Here is a 22,308-nt window from a genome sequence, read left to right on the forward strand (position 1 = left end):
CACGCGTGTGGTGAAGTGTGAGGATATGCAGCAAGAAGATTCACCCCCATCGCGGAGACAGATGGCATCCTGACACACGCTTTGCCACAGGGCACCATAAGGCACAATGTGTGCGCTGGGATGAGATACACACATGCTCACACTCACACTCACACAGCCGGTCATTCTCTTCAGTTCTCAGAGTGACCTCATCATCTCAAGCTCCGCTGACTCACAGCCGGCTGGCCAGCTCAGCCTGGCCGGAAGTCTTACCCCCCCTCCCCAGGCCAGCTGCCCCATGTCCCCGCCTTGGGCAACTCAGAAAACAGGACCGCGGCGCCCCCTGGCGGCACCCTGGGACTCCTCCCGCCAGGCCCCACGCGCGCACACATGGCACCTTCCGGACGACGTGCCTGCAGCCGCGGCGCCCTCTGCAGACCACAGCCTATGAGACCTACAGGGCATACCCCAGAGCTCTTCCCAGAGCAGGGCGGGGACCACTCCTCTGCCCTTGTCTTGTATCCCTACTCCTGCATTTCTGCCTCCTCTGCTGGAAGTAAGCTTTCCTGCAGTCTAACCCCCAGACCCCTTCATCCTCACCCTCACCAACGCCCCGCGCAACCCCCCCCAGGAACCTCAGAACTGGGGTGCCAAGTACCCCCTCTCTGGGCCCTCAGCCCCTCCTCAGTCTGAACTGGCCTGGGTCTGGTTGACTGGGCACTCTGGGCACTCCAGCTCCTTCCAAACATCCAGGTGCTGTCCTCCAACCCCTGCGGGCTCTTCCATCCCATAAATACTTACTGGGCAGCTGTTCTGTGTCAGGCACTGTTCTATCCCCTGACATCCTGGGGACTCCTCTGACCTTCAGAAACCAATAAACCCAGGAGTGAGGCCCGGCCCAACCCCATCTCTCTCTCTCTCTCTCTCTCTCTCTCTCTCAGAAGCATCAAACTTGCTTGGGCTCAAACGCAGCTTTATTTCCTGCTGGATTTACAGGCACACCATCCGCAAACTCATTCCCTTGGAGAATTGAGAACGAGTGGGCAGAGTCCCTCAGGGAATGGAGGAAACAGGACAGCTGGCAAGGAGAGGGCAGTGGAGGCACTTAGGGATTGCTCGAGGCCCTGGGGGGAAAACCTGATGCCCAGGGCAGGGTTGAAAGGGCCGAGGCTGGGCTGGAGCTATCCAGGTATTTCCCAGAAGCCCCTCAGGCACTGTCACCTGGACTCCAGCTCCAGCCCTCTCATGTGGTCACTGCCCATGGTGGGGCATGAGGGCAGTGCTGGGGCAGCAGTATTCAAGGTCTTGCCCCTAGGGACCCGGAACAGGACTGGAAGGAGGGGTCAGCAGCGCCTTCCAGCGCCCGAGTAGCCTCGCCTGACGTCCTTCTGGGGCCTTCACTGGGCGCAGAGCTCGAGACTGGGGAAGACACAGACACTCACCCTCCACCCTGGGCTCCTCCTCTCTTCTCTGCCCTCTGGTGGTCTTGCTCCTTAATTCCTGACCTCATCAAAACCCTTGCCCTGGCTCAGCCCTTAAGGGCCCAGAGCTTGGACGAATGTTCCAACACCAGCACTGAGGGGGATCCTAGGGCACCAGGCCTGCCTCCTCCCCTTGGCCCCAGAGAGGGACAGTGATTACTCCAAGGTGACACAGCCAGTGGCTGGCCAAACTAGGATGGGAGCCCAGGGCTACTGTTGGCTAGTTTCCCCCACACGCCTCCTCCCGGCACTCACAGGCCTGCGGGGCACACAGGAGATCTGGGGGGGCTCCCAGCGGCCATTCTCCTGGCAGCGGATCAGTGGCAGGTTTCGCTGGGCCAGCCCCTCCCGGCACTGGTAACGAAGCACTGTGTCCACCTCATAGCGCAGCCGCGGGCGGCCAAACACTTGAGCCAGGGGCAGCTCCGGAGGGGACCCACAGGACACTGTAGGGGGGACACAATCAGTAACTGGGAGCCTGGCTCTATGGGTGACGGTTCCCAGAGGAGTGGCTCACAATCTGACACAGAAAAGAGCAGGGATTCCTAGTGGACCCATCTGCTCTGTTGTCCCTCCCCGCCACAGCCTGGACACAGTTCTGCCTCCTCCGTGCAGCTTTGCACCCTCCTTTTGCCCACACTCAGCGGAACCGAGCCCTGCCCCGTCTTCCTGGCCCGCCCTCACCCAGCCCCATCTTGCACGTGTAGGACAGATGGTAGTTGCAGGGCACATCGCTCCATTGTCCCTGGTCGTGCCACACCATGACCACGCAGTTCTCTCCGGACAGGAAGTAGCTGTCAGGTTGCCCAGGGTTCCAGTTCTCATAGAGCTGGGGGGTGGGGATAGAGGAGGTAGTGAGGCGCTCCAGCACAGGAGCCTGCGAGGAATGGACCTGGAGGGACTTTGGGGTGACGGATAATGGGAACCGGGGCACAAGGAAGGGGGGCAGGGAGAGGAAAAGGGCACAGGAAAAGGACGGAGCCAGAAAAAGGGGGAGAGGGAGGGTCGGGCCACTGGGGTTGGAGGCAGAAGTGCTTAGACCTAGACAGGCTGAGGGGCGGCGGGAGCCTCTCACCAGGGGGACGCCGTCTGACCACAGGAAATCGCCTTCGATGGTCCTGTCATTGAGCCCAATCCACTGGTACTCCCGGTATCTATCTGGGGAAGAACCGCAGGGGAGGCCGTATGCAGTGAGCGCCGCGGCCAGCAGATGGCGGCCCTCCCCCGGCAGCCGGCGGCCGGGGGGGGGGGGGGTGGCCGCCAGGGAAGTCTTCCCGCCACCCAAACCTCCGTGCTTCCCTCCCTCCTGCACGCGGGCCGGTGGGAGGCCGGGATGTGGTGGGTGAGGGAAGGAGAACTCTAGAAAAAGAGGGAAAACGTTCGACGAGCTCAGGCTCGGCGAAAACAGACAGGAGCCCCGGGCGGTGGGAGCGACTGCAGGTGGCCCTGAGCCACCGCCAGGCGGATGCAGGTGTATTTCCTGCGCGGACCTCGGCCTCCCCTGCCTGACGCCCCGTCGCCCACGTGTGCAGTGGGAAGGTGGGAGAGAGAAAGGGGAAGTGAACGAGGGAATGAGGTAACCCAAGTAATGAGTACCGGCATTAATGCGCAAGCGGTTAATTCCTTAACACATTCAGGCCAACTAGTGAGTGGGTGAGTGTGGGGGTCCCCTCCCGCCCGTCCCCAGCCCACTGTTGATGAAGTCCTGTTCCTCGGGGGTGCTGATGCTGGCCAGGTGCGCGCCGTACATCCGGCACTGGGTCTCCGCCTCCTCCCAGCTCCTCCGGGTAGAAAAGTGCTTGTAGCAGGCGCCCTGGAAGGCGTCCCAGCCGGGGCTGCAGAAGCGGAGGCCTGGGGCGCAGAAGGGCGGGCATCTTAGGCCGGAGGACCGCAGAAGCCCGGGGCCAGGTACCCTGCAGGGCACTTGACCCCTCCCACACGGCAGCCCGAGGGGCGGGGCTGAGGGCAGGAGGGCGGTGCCGAAGAGCTAGTGGGGAAGGGGGGGGAGAAGACCCTGGAAGGGCCCTGGGCTGGGGGGGCCTCGATGCCTTCCTCCTCGGAGCGTCGGGGACCAGGGTGAAGGCTGGAGTCCCAGCCTGGGTCTTTGCAATCCTCTGCCCTAAAGAAGAGCTCTACGCTCCTCTCTTCCCAGCAGAATGGAGACTGACATGTATTGACTCCAAATGTGGAGTGTGCTAAGCACCAAACCCCTGACACAGGCGTTTTTTGGTTCCACTTAACAGATGAGGAAATTAAGGGTAGGGCTCAGAGAGGTTATGTGATTTGCCTAAAATGGGGATTCATTAATGACAAGGCCCAAACCAGTGCCCTCTCTCCCTCCTCTGGAACCAGCCTGCTGTGGCAGGGTCCAGGCTTCAGGTCACCCCCCCACCCCCCTCCGTCCCTCCCACCCCTCAACACACTCACCGACATCGCACAGGTGTCCCCCATAGCCAGGCAAACATAGGCAGCGGACCCCTTCCTCTTCCTCCAAGCACGTCCCACCATTGTGGCAGGGGCTGGGGACACAGTCACCTGAGGGGGAGAGAAGTGAGGTGGGAGGGAGCAGGGGAGCACAGCTCTGCTGCCTGAGTCCCTCAGCCCTAACCCCTTGTCCTGGGAGCTATCACAGCACCCTAAACTTGCTCCCTGGACCCTACCTCTGGCCTGAGCCCAGCCCTCAGTTCTGGGTTTCTCCCCATCCCTGGGCCCCCTCGCCACCCCCACTTCAGCACTGGCTCAGCCCTGGGCTGGCCATTGTCATGTCCACCAGTGTGAGCCCAGTCTAACAGGGGCAGGGGTGGGGGAAGGGAGTGGCCAGGAATGCCCTCAGGACCCAACCCCACTAAGGGGAAGGCTACTGGGCTGTTGATCATGAGACCTGGACTCTGGTCTGGCTCCTAGCTCTACTGGGTGACACTGGGCAGGTCACATTACCTGTCTGGGAGTTGAGTGCCCAGCCCCGTGTCTCTGTGCCAGGTCCCAGCACAGTTCTGTAGACTCAGGGTGGGCTGTGTGGAAGTGGGGGAGAGACCCCACGGCATCAGGGGGTGTGGCTGGCCCTTTATCGCGCCTGGGACCTGATACTGGGGGGTGCAGATGGGAGCTACCCATTACTCCTGGTGTCCACTGGGCAGAGTCAGGCCCAGAAGCTGTGAGTGAAGATCCAGCATGCCTCGCTCACTCTACGCCCTATTCCTCTCGCTGTGCTCAGGAACGAAGCTGCAGGCCCCACACTCTCTCTCAAGACCATCCAACCTCTGTGCTCCCCTTCTTATCTCTGCAGACTCTTTCTCCTTACCAGGCTCCCCTTTGCCCCTCCACTTTGGGCCTTCTGCAGGTTCCTCAGCCTAGAAACCCCGCTGATCCGTCTCACTCCCTCCTCCTGGCTGGCGCCCTCCTCCAGGCAGTCTTCTTAGGCTAACACATTACCCTGAAGCTGGGTGCAATCTGCTGGGTGGATTCAGCACCATCTGGTTGGCCATCTGCCTCCTCCTCTGTACTCTCTCTAGATCAGGGTGGGAGGGGCTGGCTGCTCTTAGGCCAGGCCTGGGTGCTGGAGGGGTTCAGATTCTACTCCTTCCTGGTCCTGACCACCCAGGGGAAGAAAGCCCCACAGACTGACCGCACAGACCAGAGCTCTCAGACCTGGGCAGTGAAACCATCTTGGGGGCCATAGGGGGGGCGGGCCTTCAGACCTAGCCATCCATCCCCAGCAGCCAAGGCCAAAGCCCACAATGCTTCACTCTGGCCCAGGATCCCACTGCCTGGTGGTGATAGGAGCAGAGGTGGGGGAGGAGAAGCTGGAGTCCATTCAAAGAATTTTGCTGGGATGACCTAGCTGTTTTGGGTAAAGTGAATCAGCTGTTCCAGCACCACTCCCCCTGTCATTTCCTCTTCTGCCAATAGTTTCTTCCAACCTGGTAGAGCTTAGCCAGGGCTAAGTGGGGAGGGGAGGTGTTTTGTTTAACCCTTTAAGCACCAGGCCCCTCCAGGAGTGAGGGAGTCCTGACCCCCCAGCCATTCCTCACACTTTCCTCTTATTCCTGTTGTCCCCTCTCCAACTCTCCAACTCTCCAACCCCGGGGGACAGAAACTCTCAAACTTGGTCCCTGAGGCCCCATCCTAGCCACAGGTCCTTCCCCCTGGCTATGGGAGGCAGAGTGGGGTAGGGAAGTCCTCTTGAGATTTTCTGGTCCTTCTTCCTCCCCCTCTTCGGGTCAACTACTGCAAGCAACCAGGAAGTCCGCCCTTCCAGCCTCTGCCGTAGCAGGCCAGAGGGCTGCTCCTTGTCCTCCAGGTGGGGCAACTTAGACCCTGCGGGCCCTGGCGAGGGGCTCCTCTTCACCCCAAACCCCTCCCACCAGCGCTGCACTCCAAGGCCAGCCGGGAGGGAGCCAACAGTTGAAATGGGTGAGCCTGGATGTGGTGCAAGGGTCCCTAGCTCACGCTGGACCATCTAGGAGACGCGGTCCTGGGACTGAGGGCGTCCCAGCTTTCTCTGGTTTCTACTGGCTTCTCTGAGCAGGTAGAGCTTCTCTCAGAGCCTGGAACCCATCTCCCTGTTCCTCCTCCCTCCACACTGACTCTCTCCCTGGCCTCCTGATCTGTGTCTTCTCCTGCTTTAGGGAGATCCTTTGGGTTTAGAAAGGGTGAAACCATTCTTCCTCGGAGGTGGGGTCGTCATTAGTGCAGGGGTTAGTGGAGGAGGTGGAGGTGATGGGCAGTGGGATGAAAGTTAGATACCGCTCCCTTGCTGAGATGTGGGGTGGGCATGGGCCCTAGGGCACTGGGTGCCAGGGAACTGCCTCCATGCCAAAAGGGACTTTCTCGGCCATTCCTCTGTATGTGTGGCGCTATGTGGGAGCCATGGAGATGGACCAGAACTGAATACAAAGGCACACACACGCTAAGGAGGTTTCTCCCTCCAGGAGCGAGGGACCACACTTCCCAGCACTCGGCAGGCTGATGGAGATCTCTGGGGTGTGTATAGTCAGATTTGGGACCTCAGCAGTCAGGAAGGAAAGTGGAGACAGGCCTGAGAAGGACAGGATGAGGGGACAGCCCGGGGCTGTTAGACCGCTAGGACAGGACAGGGTGCAGGCTGAAGATGAAAAAGGAAGTGAGGCAAAGAGACAGAGAGAGAGAGAGAGGGAGAAAGAAAGTGAAGGAGAGACATAGCGCCAAAGAGAAGCATCCAAGAGCTACCCAGGACGTGAATCTGTGGAATGCAAAGGGCAGACAGCTGGGGGTGGAGACAGAGGGTGCCAGAGTTTTGGTTATAAAGCAGTTTAATAGAGACTTATTTCCAAGACTTGTTTTCCATGAAACAATAAAAAAAAAATACTTCACAGAAGTAGTCGCTTAAGGCTCTGTGGGGATAAGGGCTCTCCCGGACCCTAGAAGTTGAGGGGTTGGGATGGGGTCCCAGGCTTCCCTGATATTAGTGGGAGGCAGCTGAAGGGGATGGCACACAGGAAGGGGGAAGGGAGCAGTGGGGGACTGGCCTGGGCCCTGAAGAGGGCGACAGGCACTGAGAGCTCCCTCGTGCACGAGGCCTGAGGCTGCTCTGTCGAGTGGGTGAGGTGTGAGACACAGCTGGAGAGCCCAAGGTGGTCAGTGGTGGGGCTGGGGTCACAGGGTGGGGATTTCAGAAACAGGGAGAGGGTCACAGGGTGGGGGTCATGGAGTTGAGGCCACAGGGTGAGGAATCAGAGCTGGATGGGAGTCACATGGTGGGATATCCAAGCCTGGAAACCACAGTTGGAGGTGGTAGGAGAATGAAGGCAAAGGACAGGAGAGTCTGGGGCAAGGGTGGGTTAGAGGCCTACCGGTCAGGTGGCCCAGAGCTGCAGGGGGAGAAAAAGGGGCAGGAGAAACAGGGAGGCTGAGCCTTGGGCAAAGTTACCTGCTGAGGGGGCCACGGCCACTCCACCGCGGCTGGCGCTGTCAGTGGGCAGCGCCGGCTGGGCCCGCACTGAGGTCCCTGCTGGGACAGTTCTTCCAGAATCCTCTTCGGAGGGGGCCTCCAGCTCCCTGGTTCCCTCTGGGGCCCGTGTGGCTGGGAGCAGAGCATGGGTGTCCTCAGAGCTCCCTGTCTCCTCACTCTCTCCTCGAGGGACCCCAGATAGCTCAGGGCCCCCAGTCTCCTCCCCCACCTCTCTCGCCCCAAGTGGAGTGGAAGGTCGTGGGGACGCCAGCTTCCCCTCCCTGGGAGTGGGCAGAGTCTCAGTGGGTGGTCCCAGGACCCTTGGAGGCCTGGGAGCCTCTGGCTTTCCACTGGGAGGTGAGGATGTGCCAGGCCGTAGGGCTGCCCTCGCAGATGGGGGTGCCGGGGAGAGCGAGTCCTCTAGGCCCAGCTCAGTGGGAAGAGACGCCTCCGGGTCCAGGCTGCTGAGCTCGCTGGGCCAGGCCCACAGGGCCTCATCCTCCCCCTCCTCGTCTTCCTCCTCTTCTTCATCCTTGTATTTGTTTTCTTCTTCCAGAGCCTGGCCTTCTTCTGACGACTCCACGGGAGGTACAACGGACTGGGTTTCGGACTGGGTTTCGAGTCCTAGGCAAAGCACAGATGGTTCAGCACCAGGGACAGCGCCCTCCAGAAGAGAGAAGGGGAAAGGAGAGAAAGGGCTGGGAATGGTGAGGCCTGGGGGACAGGGAAGAGCCTGCCCTGGGCAGGGGCTGTCTGTGCTCCACGCTGGGAGAGTTTCACCTGGAGGTGCGATGTGGAGAAGGCTCTGTGAGCTGTCATTAGCCCAGGAAAATATGGTCCTTACATCTCCCTCTCCTAGTCTGTTAACATTCTCTAATCTGTTTTGGGTATGTGAGGGGAAGGAGAAACCAAAGAAAGGAGGCCCCTACTTCACAGAGGGCAGCTACTTATTCCAAGCACCTCCAGGCCCAGAGTTGGGAGTGGAATTTGCCGGAAAGGCAAAGGTAGGGAGAGAAGCCTTGGACCACTAAACTGCCAATGAAAGGACAGGGCAGTTGTGCTGCCATAACCCCACCATCGAGCTGGGCTTCTGCACCAATCTCTCAGGTGCAGACTTGAGGGATTTGAGTTACCTAGGAGGGTCCTCGGGGCCTCTGCTGGATCTTCTGGAGTGGAGCTTCCACCACCTCCATCCTCCATGATGGGGATGGAGTAGATGGCCCCTCGGGACTCACTCTCCTCCGCAGCTTCCTGAGGCAGCTGCAGCTCCTCCAGGGTCTCTGTCACTGTGACAATGGCCTCCAGTCCATCAGGGGCTGAATTGGAGTCCTCAGGGATGGCAGAGGGCCGGGCAGAGTCTGCGGCAGGAGGAAAGTGCCAGTGGGGATCAGACAGGTGGCTCTGCCCTCCCAGGTTATGGCCAGCATGTGAGGGTGCTGGGTGAGACTCGGAGACCATGGGATTCTCTCAGTTCTCTCTTGTCCTCCCTGTGGAGCACCCATAGCCCTGAGAGCACCCTGGAACTTCATCAGTCGTTCCTCAAGCATTAATCAAGTGCCCACTATGTGTCATGTCAAGCACTCTGCAGGGCACTGAGGACACCGTGGAGAGCAAAACAGCAAGCTTCTTGCCCTCCAGAGAGTTTGTATTCTAGATACAGGTAATCAACAAATAAACATATAACGCTGTTACCATATAAAGAACAATTAGGCAGAGTAAGAAGATGGGATGGAAAGTACTGCTTTGGATAGAATGGTAAGGAAAGGTTCCAGGGAGAGATCTTCCCTTGAGGAAGGACATGGAGGCAGTAGGATACACAGAATGGCCTCGGCACCTTGGGCTTGCAGAGAGGTGCCAGGTGGCTCAGTCATCCCAAGACTTTTGAAATGGAAGGAGACAGACTGCCATCACCACAGGAGAGCTGAAGGGCACACAGTCACCACCTGAGGACATCAGTGCTGAGGCAAGAGGTCCAAGGAAGTGGCCACCCTATCTTTCTGGGGTCTGCTCCCTTCAAGTGACCAGAGTTTTTGAATGGATTACCTCGTCTCTAGGGAAGTAAACCAAGAGCAGAAAAGCAATCAAGTGAAGGTGGAACTGGGCTAAGAAAAGCCCTGAGGGCCATCTGTGTTCAGCCAGATGAGACAGGACAGCCTGTCCTGCTCTCGTCACCTGCTCAGTGAGCCTTGCTAATGCCAGACAAGCAAACCTTGCCCTTGCCTGCCTCTGTCCTCTACTTGCTCCCAACCATAGTCATCCTCTCCTATCCCCTCTCCTCCTGATTCAATTCCCCTTCCATTTCTCCCCAGAACAGTGGTTGGCACATAATCATAATCAGCACATGGAAGTATTAGCTATGATGGTGATGATGGCGATAATGATGATGGTGATGATGGTGGTGATGGTGATGATGGTGGTGGTGATGGTGGTGATGATGATGGTGGTGATGATGGTGATGATGGTGATGGTGGTGATGGTGGTGATGGTGATGGTGGTGATGATGGTGATGATGATGATGATGGTGGTGGTGATGGTGGTGATGATGATGGTGGTGGTGATGGTGATGATGGTGATGGTGGTGATGGTGGTGATGGTGATGGTGGTGATGATGGTGATGATGATGATGATGGTGGTGGTGATGATGATGATGATGGTGATGGTGATGATGGTGGTGGTGATGATGATGATGATGGTGGTGGTGATGATGATGATGATGGTGGTGGTGATGATGATGGTGGTGATGATGGTGGTGGTGATGATGGTGATGATGGTGATGATGATGATGATGGTGGTGGTGATGATGATGGTGGTGATGATGGTGATGATGGTGATGGTGGTGATGGTGGTGATGGTGATGGTGGTGATGATGGTGATGATGATGATGATGGTGGTGGTGATGATGATGATGGTGATGATGATGATGATGGTGATGGTGGTAATGGTGGTGATGATGGTGATGATGGTGATGGTGATGGTGGTGATGATGATCTCTGTTCCTGGAAACCTTTACAGAGGGACCTGTCTTCCTATAATTTACTTCTCCATTCCCCCTAGTTCCAGGCCAAAGATGCCTGGAGTTCTGTCCCAGTGGAAGTAATGCTTTTCACTCAGTCTCTGCTCATGCTGGGAGCAAAGTGTCTTGTCGTCCCTCAGATTGAGCCCCGTGTCTTCCCCCTTCAGACTAAGGGCTCCCCGAGGGTAAAGGCTGATTCTTCTCCTCCCATTTCTTCCTCCAGCCCTTGTATTGGTACTACAGGCTCACAATAGGGGCACGGACCCGATACTCCATGACAATGCCTCCCTGATTGTCAGTCACCCTGGCCTGGGCCCTGTGTCTCTGGGGAGGTCTCAGGCACTGCCCCCTGCTGCAGTCCCCAATATAAGATATGGGCAGGAAGCCACCTCTATACCCAACTGTCCTTGAGGGCCTGCTCCCTGTGGGGGACTTGCATCTTTCCATCGGTATTTGGTGATTAAAAATCTGACACTTTCAAGATGAAGAGTCTGGAAAGTCCTCTGAGGGCTCTTGAGGCATTTGGTTAACCGGAGGAGATCCTCTGCTGCATTCAGAGAACATTGCTCATCTCTGCTCTGTTAATGAGCTGACCAGAAAGGGAAACATACTTGGCAGCCCAACATGGAGAGAGGCAGCTTTAAAACTGGAAGAGACGAGGCACGGAGCCCTGTTGTGGAAGCAGGTGAGGAGACGTGAGCACTCCTTGAGGCCACACAGCCAAGCCAGTGGACCTGACCAGAGCTGGAACTGTAGTGAGTGTCCCTCTCGCCTCCTAACTTCAGGCATGTGGCAATGACCTGGCAGGAACTGCTCAGAGGTAGGACCTCAGGACTGCCTTGCCTCCGTGAGGTGGGTCTCAGCCTCTGCAGGGAGGCAGCTCACCTCGGAAGCAGTAGACATTGAAGCGGCTGTGCTTGTTGGGGAAGCCGGTCTGGTTGGGGAAGAGGAAGAGAGTCTTGACACCTGGCAGGCCCCCACCACAGCGCTGGCTGGGTGTGACAATGGGATAGCGCACGCTGCCATCAGCCAGCCAGCCTGGGCTGCAGCGGTCCAATCCGCCATCCCAGGCGGCATACAGCTGGCCCGTGGTGGCAATCTCTGCACCCCGCTCCCGGCAGTACGCCTGGGCCTCCTCCAACGTCAGCTTGTCTTGGGGGGCACCCAGGAACAGCTCTCCTGGTGGGGAAGAGGACGCTGGGTTACCAGAAAGTTGGTAGCCTCTGCTACTCTGGGCTCCCACAGGGACCCTCCAAGCCACAGTGTCGTCTGTGACATGGAGACAACTACGCTGTTTCATAGGATTAAAGCCTGGATAGGACCTCAGGATGGGTAATATTGCTCAGAGGAACCTGGTCCAACTTCCTCACACTGCAAAGAAGGAAACGGAGGCCCAGAGATGTAAGAGGAGAGAGACGCCCAGGAGGACGCAGTAAGAGTCCCACCGCGAACTCAGTGTCCTACCACCTTTCTGCGGCTACGGCCATGAACTTCCCTCTATGACAGCGTTTAGAGAGACGGGCACTGGTGGTTTCCTTACACCTGGCTGCACTCTTAAACCCATGAGGGGCCCCAGGAGGACCCGTGGGCAGCAGTGTCCCCTGGAAGCTTGTCCCCTGGGAGCCCCTCACCCCCAATCACCATTCAGGTCTTCAGCATAGCAGTACACATCATAGAGGTCATCTGGGTCCACGATTCCGTAGTTTCGGACCCCAGGGAAGCCGTCCATGTCCCCATAACAGGCCTCTCGTGGTGTCTGGATGGGATACCTGGGGACGCAGCACATACACCTTCACTAGGGAGCCATCCTGGGGTGACCCTCCCGAATCACATTGCCTTTCCCTGCAGCCAGTGGTCCTCCCAGCCCTGCATGGCCAGTTCCAGGCAGCACCAGAGGCCACGGCCACCTCAGAGGCAGCTAGAAGCTCCTGTCCACAGCCTCAGCCCACCTCACGGTCTGGTCGGACAGCCAGCCAGCGTCGCACTGCTCATAGCCTCCCAGGTAGGCGGCATAGAGCTGCTCCGGGGTGGCGATGCGGGCTCCGATGCGGGCGCAGGCCTCCTGGGCCCCGGAGAAGGAGAAGGCATAGCGGGCAGAGCCCTTGCGGTAGAGGAAGACGACCCCTGAGGGGAAGGGAGGGGAAGGTAGCATGAGGCCCTGCATGCTACCCTATCCTCCCCCTCCTCGCCACTCCTCTGGCCACAAAGGGTACAGTCCAAATTGCAGTCACTCTACAGCATGAGGGGCTTCAGTTAGACTCTAGGTAGACTTCCCTCCACCCAGGGAAAGGAGGTAACAAGGCCTGTATGTCTGCCACTCCTTTCCCAACTCAGTCTGTGTGTTTGCTTTCGCCTCAGCCTGTGGGGTCCCTGAGGACTGGAGCCCTCCACGCCCCCTCTCGGGGAACTTGTCTCTTTCCCTGCCCTCTCACCTTTGACTTTGACCTCCACAGCGTCGCTGCTGTCATCTATGCCGTGCTGGACCTCGCAGCGGTAGATGCCTGAGTCATTGGGCCGTAGCTCGCTCAGCACCAGGGAGACATCGGTGAGTGACGCCGGGTAGGCGGGCAGCGCCACGCGGAACCGGTAGGCCTCGCTCACCTTGACACGGAGCCCCCGCGCAACCAGCACCTCAGCCTCCCGGCCCCCGGACAGGAAGGTCCACTTGACCCGTGGAGAGCCCAGCGCCGCCCGCCTGCTCGGTGGTGGCCGCAGGTAGTGAACGTGGCACGGGATGGTGAGGGCGCCGCCCAGCACGCCTTGCAGCGGCGCTGTGCCCGGGATGCGCACACGGAAGGCCCGGTCCTCTGTGGGCGGAGGGGGGCGCAGGAGTTTCAGTCGGGTGCGCCAGGTCCCACCCCGGGGTTCCCAGCCCTGTCCCAGGGCCCCTCCGGCCCCACCCCAGGATTCTCTGGGCCCTTGGGTTTTCCTAACCCTGTCCCAAGAACCTGGGCCCAACTCCCAGGGTCCTGCAAACCCACCTCTAGGTCCCCAGACCCGTCCCCAAAATTTCCCAGTCAATTCCATCCCCAGAGTCGCCCAGTACCACCCCAGGGTTCCTGGGCCTCAACCAGGATCTTCTAATCCCATTCTCCACGTCCTAAGCCCAGTGCTCAACATTTCTCAGGATTTCTCCCAACTCCACCTCTGTTCTGCCTCCCAGCCCCTCATCCTGTCCCCAGGGTCTCCCATCCTCCACATGAGAGGCTGGCAACGTTGCATCTCGTTTCTCCCCAGGGGACCCCAAGTTTCCACACCCTTCCAGAGGCCCACAACTCATTCCTTATTTCCAAGTGTCCCAACCCAGACACTCCCCGCAGGCCTCCCAATTCTATCTCCTCCTCTCTGGGTCCCCCAAGGCTAGGCAATAAGAGGTTGGTTAGGGCCCAACAAGAGGCCACTCCCTATGGTAAGGGAGATGCAGGAGACAGAGGAAGTGACCCTGGGGAGCTGCTTACCTGAGCTGTCCCTTTCCAGAGCATCAGCTGAGGCCTCAGGGACCTGGGCCAGGACCAGAGCTACCAGCAGAGGCAAGAACAGAGGGGCCATGCTGCTGACTGAGGGGGGACATGAGGAGGAAAGACAGGGTTAGACCTCAGGAGGGCCTTCCCGTGGCTCGTGACCACATCCACGTGGACTTACACATATCCTGGCCCCAGAAGCCCACTGCCCCACCTCACCATTAACCCTCCATTTCTGATCCCTGTCTCCCCACCAAAGGATTCTTCAGAGCCAAGCCCTTGTCAACTCGCTGTGTGACTTAAGGCAAGTTCCTTACCCTCTCTGGGCCTTTGTTTTCTTACTTGTAAAAGAGCACATGATTACCACCTCACAGGCTGTGATGAGGCTATGTGCTTTGAGAGTGCTTTAGATCCTAAAAAATCCTGTACATATGCACAGCACCCAGCACGCAGTAGGAGTTGGATAAACACTAATAACATACAGCACGAATGGTGGATTCCATTACACTGAGAGTTCCCTCTGCCCCTCCCAGAGCCTCCTCCTCCCACAGTAACCGCCCAACTTTCCCTTCTTGTCCCTTCTTCCCTGAGTACCACACCGACCTGGCCTCCTCCAGGAGGGTCTCCTAGACTGCACCTGGGCAATTCACAACTTCTCTCCAGCCCAACCCCTTCCCACCATTACTTATAAGGAAACTCTTCTCTTTACTCCCCAGCATCCTGCACCCCCTCCTTGGCTGCCTTCTCCTTTCTTCCTCCCAGCCTTTCCTTTCTGCCTGGCACGGGTTTTCCCACCGGATCTCCTGGCTCAGAAACCAGTTGGGACAAAGCCCCTGTCTCTGCCAGTCTGGCCCGCATCCAGCCTCTCCCTCCCCCAACCCCAGCCCTGTGCTGGGGGATGGGCTAAGGGGGGCTGAGAATAAATGGGAGTGACCATCTCCCTCCTACCCTCGGCTATCAGAAGCGCTGTGAGAATCCAGAATATTCCTCTGAAGATCTCAAAGCACTTATACTCTCCTAATGGAGAGATGGGGGTGTGACATCAAGAAATGGGGCCCAGAGGGCCTTCTGTGAGTCCCCAGCAAAGCCAAGTCAGGCACCAGGCCAGTATGCCCCAGGAGGGAAGGCTGCAGAGCTAGTGCCCAACATCATCTTTAAGGGTCAGGCTAGACTTAGAAGACCATAGAGACCCAAATGTGCCATGGAACAGACCAGTGGTGCAGCAGGAGAAATGAAGATTAGACTACAGGCAAGACTTCCTAGAAATCAGGCTTATTCCCACTAGCTACTCATCGCCACTTCAGGCTCATTGCGTAACCTCCATCTTCCCTGCCCTCTCAGGCTCAGCCTTCGTTCATGTCCCCCTTTTCCTGAGTCTGAGCTGATAGGAAATTCCCCTCTTCTCCCAGATCCTCCTGGGGACTCCCCCTCACATTGCGACTGCTTCCCCCGCTGTGGCTGGGATTGTTTCCTCAGGGTCAGAGTTGGGGGAGGAGTGGCAGGGACCAGATGCCCAGGGCGTCTCTCTGACCTTTGATGGGACCAGATCAGGTTCCAAGACCAACTCTGGGCATGGGGGCACCTGGGAGGGCTGTTTTCTGGGGCTGAGGGGACCATTGGCCTGAGCAGCTAGTGTTTGTGGGTGCTGGGGGGGACTTCTGCCCATTTGAGCTGTGCTAGCTCCAGGGGCAGCCCCTCCCTGGGGCCCTCCCTCCCCTCTCTCTGGGCTGGAGCTGGAGCTGCTCACAACTTGGCTCCCAGCTCTCTGACCGGTGGCCCAGAAACCCATATAGTCAGAGCCACTCTGGGACCAACACCCTGGACCCCGCTTTCACCTCTGTTCTGAAGGTGGGGGAATGAAGGCAGGAGGTGTGAGGCTGAAGACCTGGCCACCCAGGAACATGGAGGGTATGCTACCCCCACCTCCAGGAATGGGAGTCACCAACCAGGCCAACAGGGTGGCCCTGAGTGTATGGTTCTCACAGTCAGAGAGCTCTGCCAGCCCCACCCTGCCCGCCAATCACACCAGGCTTGGGCCTTAGTCACCTCCTGGTATAGGTAGGAGTCCTGAGAAGACTTAGGCATCTCTCATCTGGCCCCAGACTCAGACCCAGGGGTCCATCCCACACACACGCCCACCCCCACTCCACCTTCTCGTCCTCCATCCCTACCCTCGAGAGCTCAGCAGTCTTCCTGTCCTTTTCCCTGATGCCATTGCTCTCTCCAGCTCTCTCCTTCCTGCTCTAGAGTCTGGGTTTCTGCCCTTGTCTTGAGTTTCCTGAGCTGTTCAGGAAACTTCTCCCTTGTTCCATTGTCACTCCTGTCCGACCATGGCCGTCCATGAGCCTCTCTCACAGGCTTCATGGACCCAATCCACACAGAGACCAGGCCGTGGGTGTGGTCACCCAACATCCACCATCTCCATGCTGAATGCCCACCGGCTAGCATCCATGGTGAGCCTGGTAGGAACAAAGCTCCAGCGCTCAGCAGGGTCAGCAGGCCAGAGCGCAGGTCCCAACGGGAGGGAAGCTCTCTCAGGGACTTTCTGTCCCCGAATGGCTGTGAGGAGCAGCAAGAAGCCACACAAGGCAGCCAGGCCTTCGCAGGGCCTGCAGGAGCGACTGCAGGGGTGGTATAAATGGTCCTATTTACTGGCAGCACAACTGCTGATACTACTAGCAACATCACCAGGGAGCTATTGTAGCTGCTCTGACTATACCATCTGCAGTGGGAAGGCTGCTGCTCCCAATGGCAGTTAGCGGTGACAACGTGGGCACTGGTAATACCGTGAGGGGTCGATGGGTCTTGACATGGCTGGTATTGTCAGGAAGAGAAGGAATGCAGATATTAATGTGATAACAAAATTGATGGCAATTCTCCGGTCCTGCTAGGACCATGTGGGCAGAGCTATTCTGACAGGAAGAGGAGGGTATGGAAGTACCAGGGGGAGGGGCTTCCCAGCCCAGGGCAGTTCTAGGAAGGAAGGCAGGAGCGGTACCTGACTGAGCCAGGCTCCTTTTGGAATGCCTCCCGGCTATAACCTCAACCCTGAGAAAAATGCTGTTTCGGCGTTACACGGTCAAGGAACCCAGTGTTCAGAGAGGTCAACTAACTTGGCCAAGGTCACACAGCAGGTAAGTGGCGAGTGGGATTCCAGCTCCCGTGGGCGCCAGGACCACCCGCTCCAGTGGCTCCTACCGGCTGTCCTGTGGGCAACGCGAGGTGCCCCCAGAGGACGGGGTGCTGTCCGCACCCACCGCGCCCGGAGTCCAGGGCTGACTCGGACCGCCGCCACCCTGCCCCTGCCGAGCGCGGAGATGCAGCAGGAGGACACAAGGACCTAGGGGGGCGTTCCCATTAGCTCGGGGACTCCGAGGGGGCTGCTGGCAGCAGCGGGGTGCCGGCCGCAGAGAAGGATGTGGAGTAGGGGCCGTGGGCGCCCCGGGCTGGCCCAACGCAGACCTCACCAGGCGTCAGGGGTCGGCGGGTTGGGTGCGCCGGAGCCCGGGAGGCAGGGCTGCGGGTGGGGGGCGCGGACCACGCGGAGGCCGGGGGGCGCTCCCTTCTCGCTCCCTCCCAGGTCCCGGTGGCCGGGCTGCGGTGGCGCTCACCTACCGGCTGGCGGCCGGGGACTGGGGTGGGGGTGCCGCACCGCGAAGTTTGTCGCCTCCTCCGCGGGTCTCCGCCGGGTCCACGGCTTGGTCCTGCAGCTGTAGCCGAGACTGCGGCGGGGACTGCGCGGACGCCAGGAGAGGTTGGGCCCGCAGGACGCTCGGAAGAGGGCGCCGGCCCGGCGCCGCACAAAACCCCCTTTCTTCACCCCCGCCCCCGCCCCGCCCTTCCCCGGGGCTGCCCCCGCCCCCTGTCCCGGAACGCGGGGGGCTCGGGAAGGTCACGAGACCCGCTGCCTCCTCTGCGTCGGTTCCCGGCGGCAGTTGCGAGAGCAAGGACGAGCGAAGTAGGACATCCTTCTGGGGATGAGAAGCCGAGGGCTTGGAGTAGGAGGGAGGGCAGGAGGGGCGGGGAGGGAGAGCTCGCCAAGCTGGAGGATGGTGTTGCAGCTGGAGGGATGCAAGTTAGACAGTCGGAGGGACTTCCCGTTGGCCAAGGGGAGAGGAGGAGGCACTGAGACTTAGACAGTAGGGGAAAAGGACGCAGAGAGAATAGGAAGCTTTGCTCCTGGAAAGACACTGCACACACATAAAAATGGGGGAGGGAAACTCTTCTGGAGGCAGGATGAGGTGGAAATGACCCTACCAACCTCCCTGGAGGAAGCTCCGGTTGGCTTTTGTCCCCTGCCAGCACTGACTCTGCAGGGATGAGCTTAGACAGCAGCCTCGGGGGTTAGGCAAAGCAAGTCAGGAGCTCTGCAGACATGGTCAGGGGACGAGTGGCACTGGGAATGGACAGTACTGCTCATGCAAACCAATGTGCAAACGCAGGCGTTGCTGGGAGCCCGGAGGGCCCCTTGGCCAGGGCTGTGGAAGATGAATGTGCAGCCTGGTGCCAGGGGGTGGGCCTCGAGTACTGCCCAGCCGTTGGGGCGCCTCAGTGCCCAGAATACCAATGACACCCCCTCCCCAGCTCCAGAGTCTTGCTTCCCTCTTCTTTCCCAGGCTCTCTTTCCCCTCTCTCCTCCTCCTTCCCTCCTCCCCCCAGGACTCCAGGCAAAACCCCTGGCACAGACTGTGAACAGGCCAGCGAGACGCCTGGATTCTGTCCCCTGTATACCAGTGGTGGCATCAAGGAGAGCTCGTCCGAGGCTTGGAGCCCCATCACCTCCAGCAGCAAGCCCCAAATACCCCAAGTAAAGCGAGGTGCCTGCAATACAAATGCAGCCTCAGGAAAGGCCCCTGTCCTCCCATCTCCAGGCAGCCAAGTCCCTCCTGGATGGGAATTCTGGACTGCCCTCTGCTGGCTGCCCCAACCGCTCCCCTCCCTCTGCCTGGGCTCCCACTCCCAGTGCAGCAGACTTGGCTCCAAAGAGCTTTGAGAAGCTCACAGAAAAACTCCTCCCCCAATCTTTGAGCATCTAAAGGTGGGAGTCTGGCTCCTCCCCAGGGACCCATCTCGGTAGACACAGGCCAGGAAGAAGGGGTGGTAAGTGGGAGGTGGGGGGCGTGGAGGGTGGTATAGTCAGTCCCTCAGTAAGAGAAATGCCCAGGCAGGGATGAGAGACTGAAGGGGACAGAGCAAGGTGCCTGGGACAGTGTGGGGAAGAAGAGACCCCAGTTTATTCATCTCATTAAACAAATATTAACTGGGTTCCACTAAGGACCAGGCACTATTTCAGGTCTTGGGAATGCTGGCCCAAGTCCTCTAGTGGAGAAAAGGACCTGAGAAGGCCTTTGGGGACAGATGTCCCTTTGCTCCACTCAGACCTGGCATCCCCTGGCTGAAAGAGAAGCCCCCTCCCCCAGGACAGGTTCAGCCTGGGTCCGTGCATGCAACCTGCCCCCACACAGCTCTTCTCCATTAGGGCTCAATGGGGCCAGGCAACCAAGTGGCTGAAATTCAATCCCAGTGGGGCTCACACGTAACCACAGTTCTTGCCTCCGGAAAAGCTGGCTGTGACCTGGGAAGACAGAGCAAGTGACCTTCCTTGCCACCTTCCCCCGTGACTAGAAGTGTGGCACACATCTTGGTACCCTGGGGGAGTCCAACCTTGATCAAGGCCAGCAGCACCTGGAGCTGGACAAGGGCTGGCGGCAGACAGTCTGTTCCAAGAGGTAGACCCCTGGTGGGAAAGCAGACACGGTGACAGAACAGACGGCGGCTGCTGTGAAGATGGAGCTGAGAGCCAGGACTCAGTCATGGGCACGGAGGTCAGACTCCTGTTTTGCTGTTTGCAGTGGGAAAGCCTTGGGGAGGTCTTAGTTTCTCTGACACTATTTCTTCTTCTGTACAACAGGCTGAGGAGCAGAGGCTGATGCCCTGGGTGGCGTCTACCACACTGGGGGACATTTACTGCACTGGGTGTCATCTGCTGCCCTTGGGTAACACCTACCGCCCTGGGTGACGTCTCCTACACTTGGGTAAGGGAAGCACCTGGCCCATGGCACGGACTCAGCAAAATCTAGTTCTTTTTCTTTGACACACACACACACACACACACACACGCACACACGCGCACACACACGCACACGCACACAAACACGACCCACCAGGTCTGCTGGCTGAGGGTCAGTGGCCCACGCCCCTGGGGACGGGACGGAGGGCTTGGGTACTCCAGAGGAGCATTCCCCAGTGGAGGGATGGGTCCTTCCCAGCCGACCAGAGTGAAAACTCACCCTGACATCCAACACACTGCACAGGCAGCGGCGGCTCAGGGACTTCCCTTACTGTCTTCTTCACTGGCTTTTTGACCCGTGGTCATACGACACCCCCCCCCCATTTCTATTCACTTTCTGAGTAGAGGCGAGAAACAAGAACTTCTCTGTAGGTCTCAGAAAGGAACCCTCGGGCCGAGCTGAAAGCAGACAGGATCAATAGAAGCAGGGAAAAGAAACGTCAGATTTCAAGTAGGACCGCCTGCCCCAGTAACAGGAGGAGAATGTCTCAGGTAACCTTAGGTACCTGAGACAAAGAAACGGACCCAAAGAGGTGAAGTGACTGTCTAGGGTCACACAGTAGGTAATTGACTGGCCATGACCAACACCAAGTCTCCTGCTACCAAGGCCAGGGGCTTGCCAGGGCACCCAGCTGTCTCTCTCAGGGGACAGGATGTTGGGGAGGTAGAGAGAAGGCAGAGAGGAGGGAGAGTGGAGGTTTCGCTCCTCCCACCCCACGTGCAGCCCAGCTGGCTTGGCTCCCAGTCTCCTGGGCGCTGGGGAGTTTTCCAGTCTCTCTGGAGGAGGACAATCCATCTGCCTCTTCCCCTCGGGCTGAGGTCATGAACCAAACTGAGGAAGCAGGAGCTCCCCTTCAAGTTCTCGCCTCCCAAGTGCCCCCACCTCCAGTGTTAGTCCTGGGACTTCCTCAACTACAGTGGCCACTGGGAGAGCCTGTCCTTCCAGCCCCTGAACACCTGCCCCCACTGTCCCAGACTTGGGGGTGGGGGCTGAGGCAGCTTGGTTCCTCTCTGAGGCCCTGCACGCCCCCAAGGTCCTATGCCATGGGGACGTGCAAGCGGGGCTGCAGGGGCTGGAGGCGGTGCTGAACGCTGGCACAGCTGTGTTCAGAGAATGGGGCTTTGATAGCTTCTGAAAGGGGCCAGGAAGCAGCGCCCCCCAGCCCAGGCGGGGGAGAGGCCAGGAATGGCCGGTATAGCTCTGAGGGCTCCTGCAGCTGAGCACGGGGGTGGGTGGGAGGGGCAGTGGGGGGGCAGACAGTGGGGGGGCCTACAGGCTGAGGACATGTAGGAGAATCCCTGTTACACAAACAAGAGCCAGCGGTCCCCAAGCTGACAGACCCCTGCATTGAGGGGTGCAAACTCTTGTGTTCCTAGGAGACCACCAGTCTGTTACACAAAGAACAGCTGAAGGTACTGAGTACAACCAAACCGACTTCTTGAAAACAGAAGTCCGTCCCCTGAGGCTCCCTGCAGCCTCGTTCCTCCTCCTGATGGGGTCGACACTCGCTCGCTCTTCGGTGACGCTAGGACCAGCCACTGACCCCTGTGAGCCTGTGTCCTCACCTGTAAAATGGTCCTAACGTGGTCTATGGATTTGACCTTGGAGCCACGCGAATGTTTTAGGGAAAACACAAAATTAAATTGGAAAGAATTAAATGAATTTTAAATTAAAAAGAAGAAAAGTGCTTCGTTCCCTAAAAACCTAAAACAAATGTAAGCAAATGCACGTCACTGCATATGAAGTTGGAGACAAAGCCACACAGAAGAATTTTCTTTCAAGTGATTGTAAAATTCAGTATTTTGACTAGACATTTCTAAGAGCAAAAGATTCACGGAGAAATCTTAATGTTGGTGTTACTGTTTTGAAAGCGCTACTTATTGTGATAAAGCAAATAAATAATGATAGTAACAGTAATAGGAACTAAGATTTTCAGTGTACAGAAAGGAAAGTCAAGCAAAAACTGCTAACCTGTCATCTGACTGAGACATAGTAGCATGAACTCATGATTTGTAGCCGTATCTTCATGCCCAGTTTGCAGAACGGCTTAGAAGCGGTGACAATGCAGTAACAATGGGTACTCCTTGTGTCCCCATTGTAGTCTCTATACAGTACTTTCCCTTCAAAGGAACCAGGGTTCTGGAGAAATTCCAGGCCTGGGGCAGGATAGCTTTTCATACTTGAGAAGAAGAAAGTTATGACAATCAGGTCAAGTTCATGTCAAAAGGACCCAGCAGCCAACTTGAAAAGACTCCCACTGGCCAAACAACTTCAGCATTAAAATGAATAACGACTGTAAGGGATGGAAGCGCATCAGATATATACATAAAGTCCATGAGTTCCTAATGCTACTAAAAGATAAAGTCACTGGTGA

At 58.1% G+C, this 22,308-nt stretch overlaps 1 protein-coding gene and 1 long non-coding RNA gene across 3 annotated transcripts; one reads left to right on the plus strand and one right to left on the minus strand.

The window, feature by feature from the left end:
- Positions 1-933: 933 nt before the first annotated feature.
- Positions 934-17,687, minus strand: BCAN (brevican). Of its 2 annotated transcripts, none has more exons than XM_081025173.1 (14): positions 17,479-17,687; positions 13,861-13,959; positions 12,835-13,209; positions 12,352-12,526; positions 12,044-12,171; positions 11,288-11,581; positions 8,523-8,747; positions 7,369-8,013; positions 3,888-3,995; positions 3,153-3,311; positions 2,536-2,618; positions 2,145-2,289; positions 1,716-1,906; positions 934-1,398 (listed from the first exon to the last, which is right to left on the minus strand). In XM_081025173.1, the coding sequence occupies exons 2-14, from the start codon at positions 13,949-13,951 to the stop codon at positions 1,291-1,293; spliced, it is 2,727 nt and encodes a 908-aa protein (XP_080881299.1). In that variant the 5' UTR covers positions 13,952-13,959; positions 17,479-17,687; the 3' UTR covers positions 934-1,290. The 2 variants fall into 2 exon arrangements, with proteins under 2 accessions (XP_080881299.1, XP_080881300.1); XM_081025174.1 differs by having other exon boundaries at positions 17,475-17,664.
- A 374-nt stretch (positions 17,688-18,061) lies between these two features.
- Positions 18,062-21,604, plus strand: LOC308487179. Its single transcript, XR_013991681.1, has 3 exons — positions 18,062-19,688; positions 19,775-19,898; positions 21,311-21,604. It is a non-coding gene; the product is annotated as an uncharacterized lncRNA (long non-coding RNA).
- Positions 21,605-22,308: the final 704 nt, after the last annotated feature.

This window comes from Rhinolophus hipposideros (genome assembly GCF_964194185.1).
Source record: "Rhinolophus hipposideros genome assembly, chromosome: 19".
Taxonomy (NCBI): Eukaryota; Metazoa; Chordata; class Mammalia; order Chiroptera; family Rhinolophidae; genus Rhinolophus; species Rhinolophus hipposideros.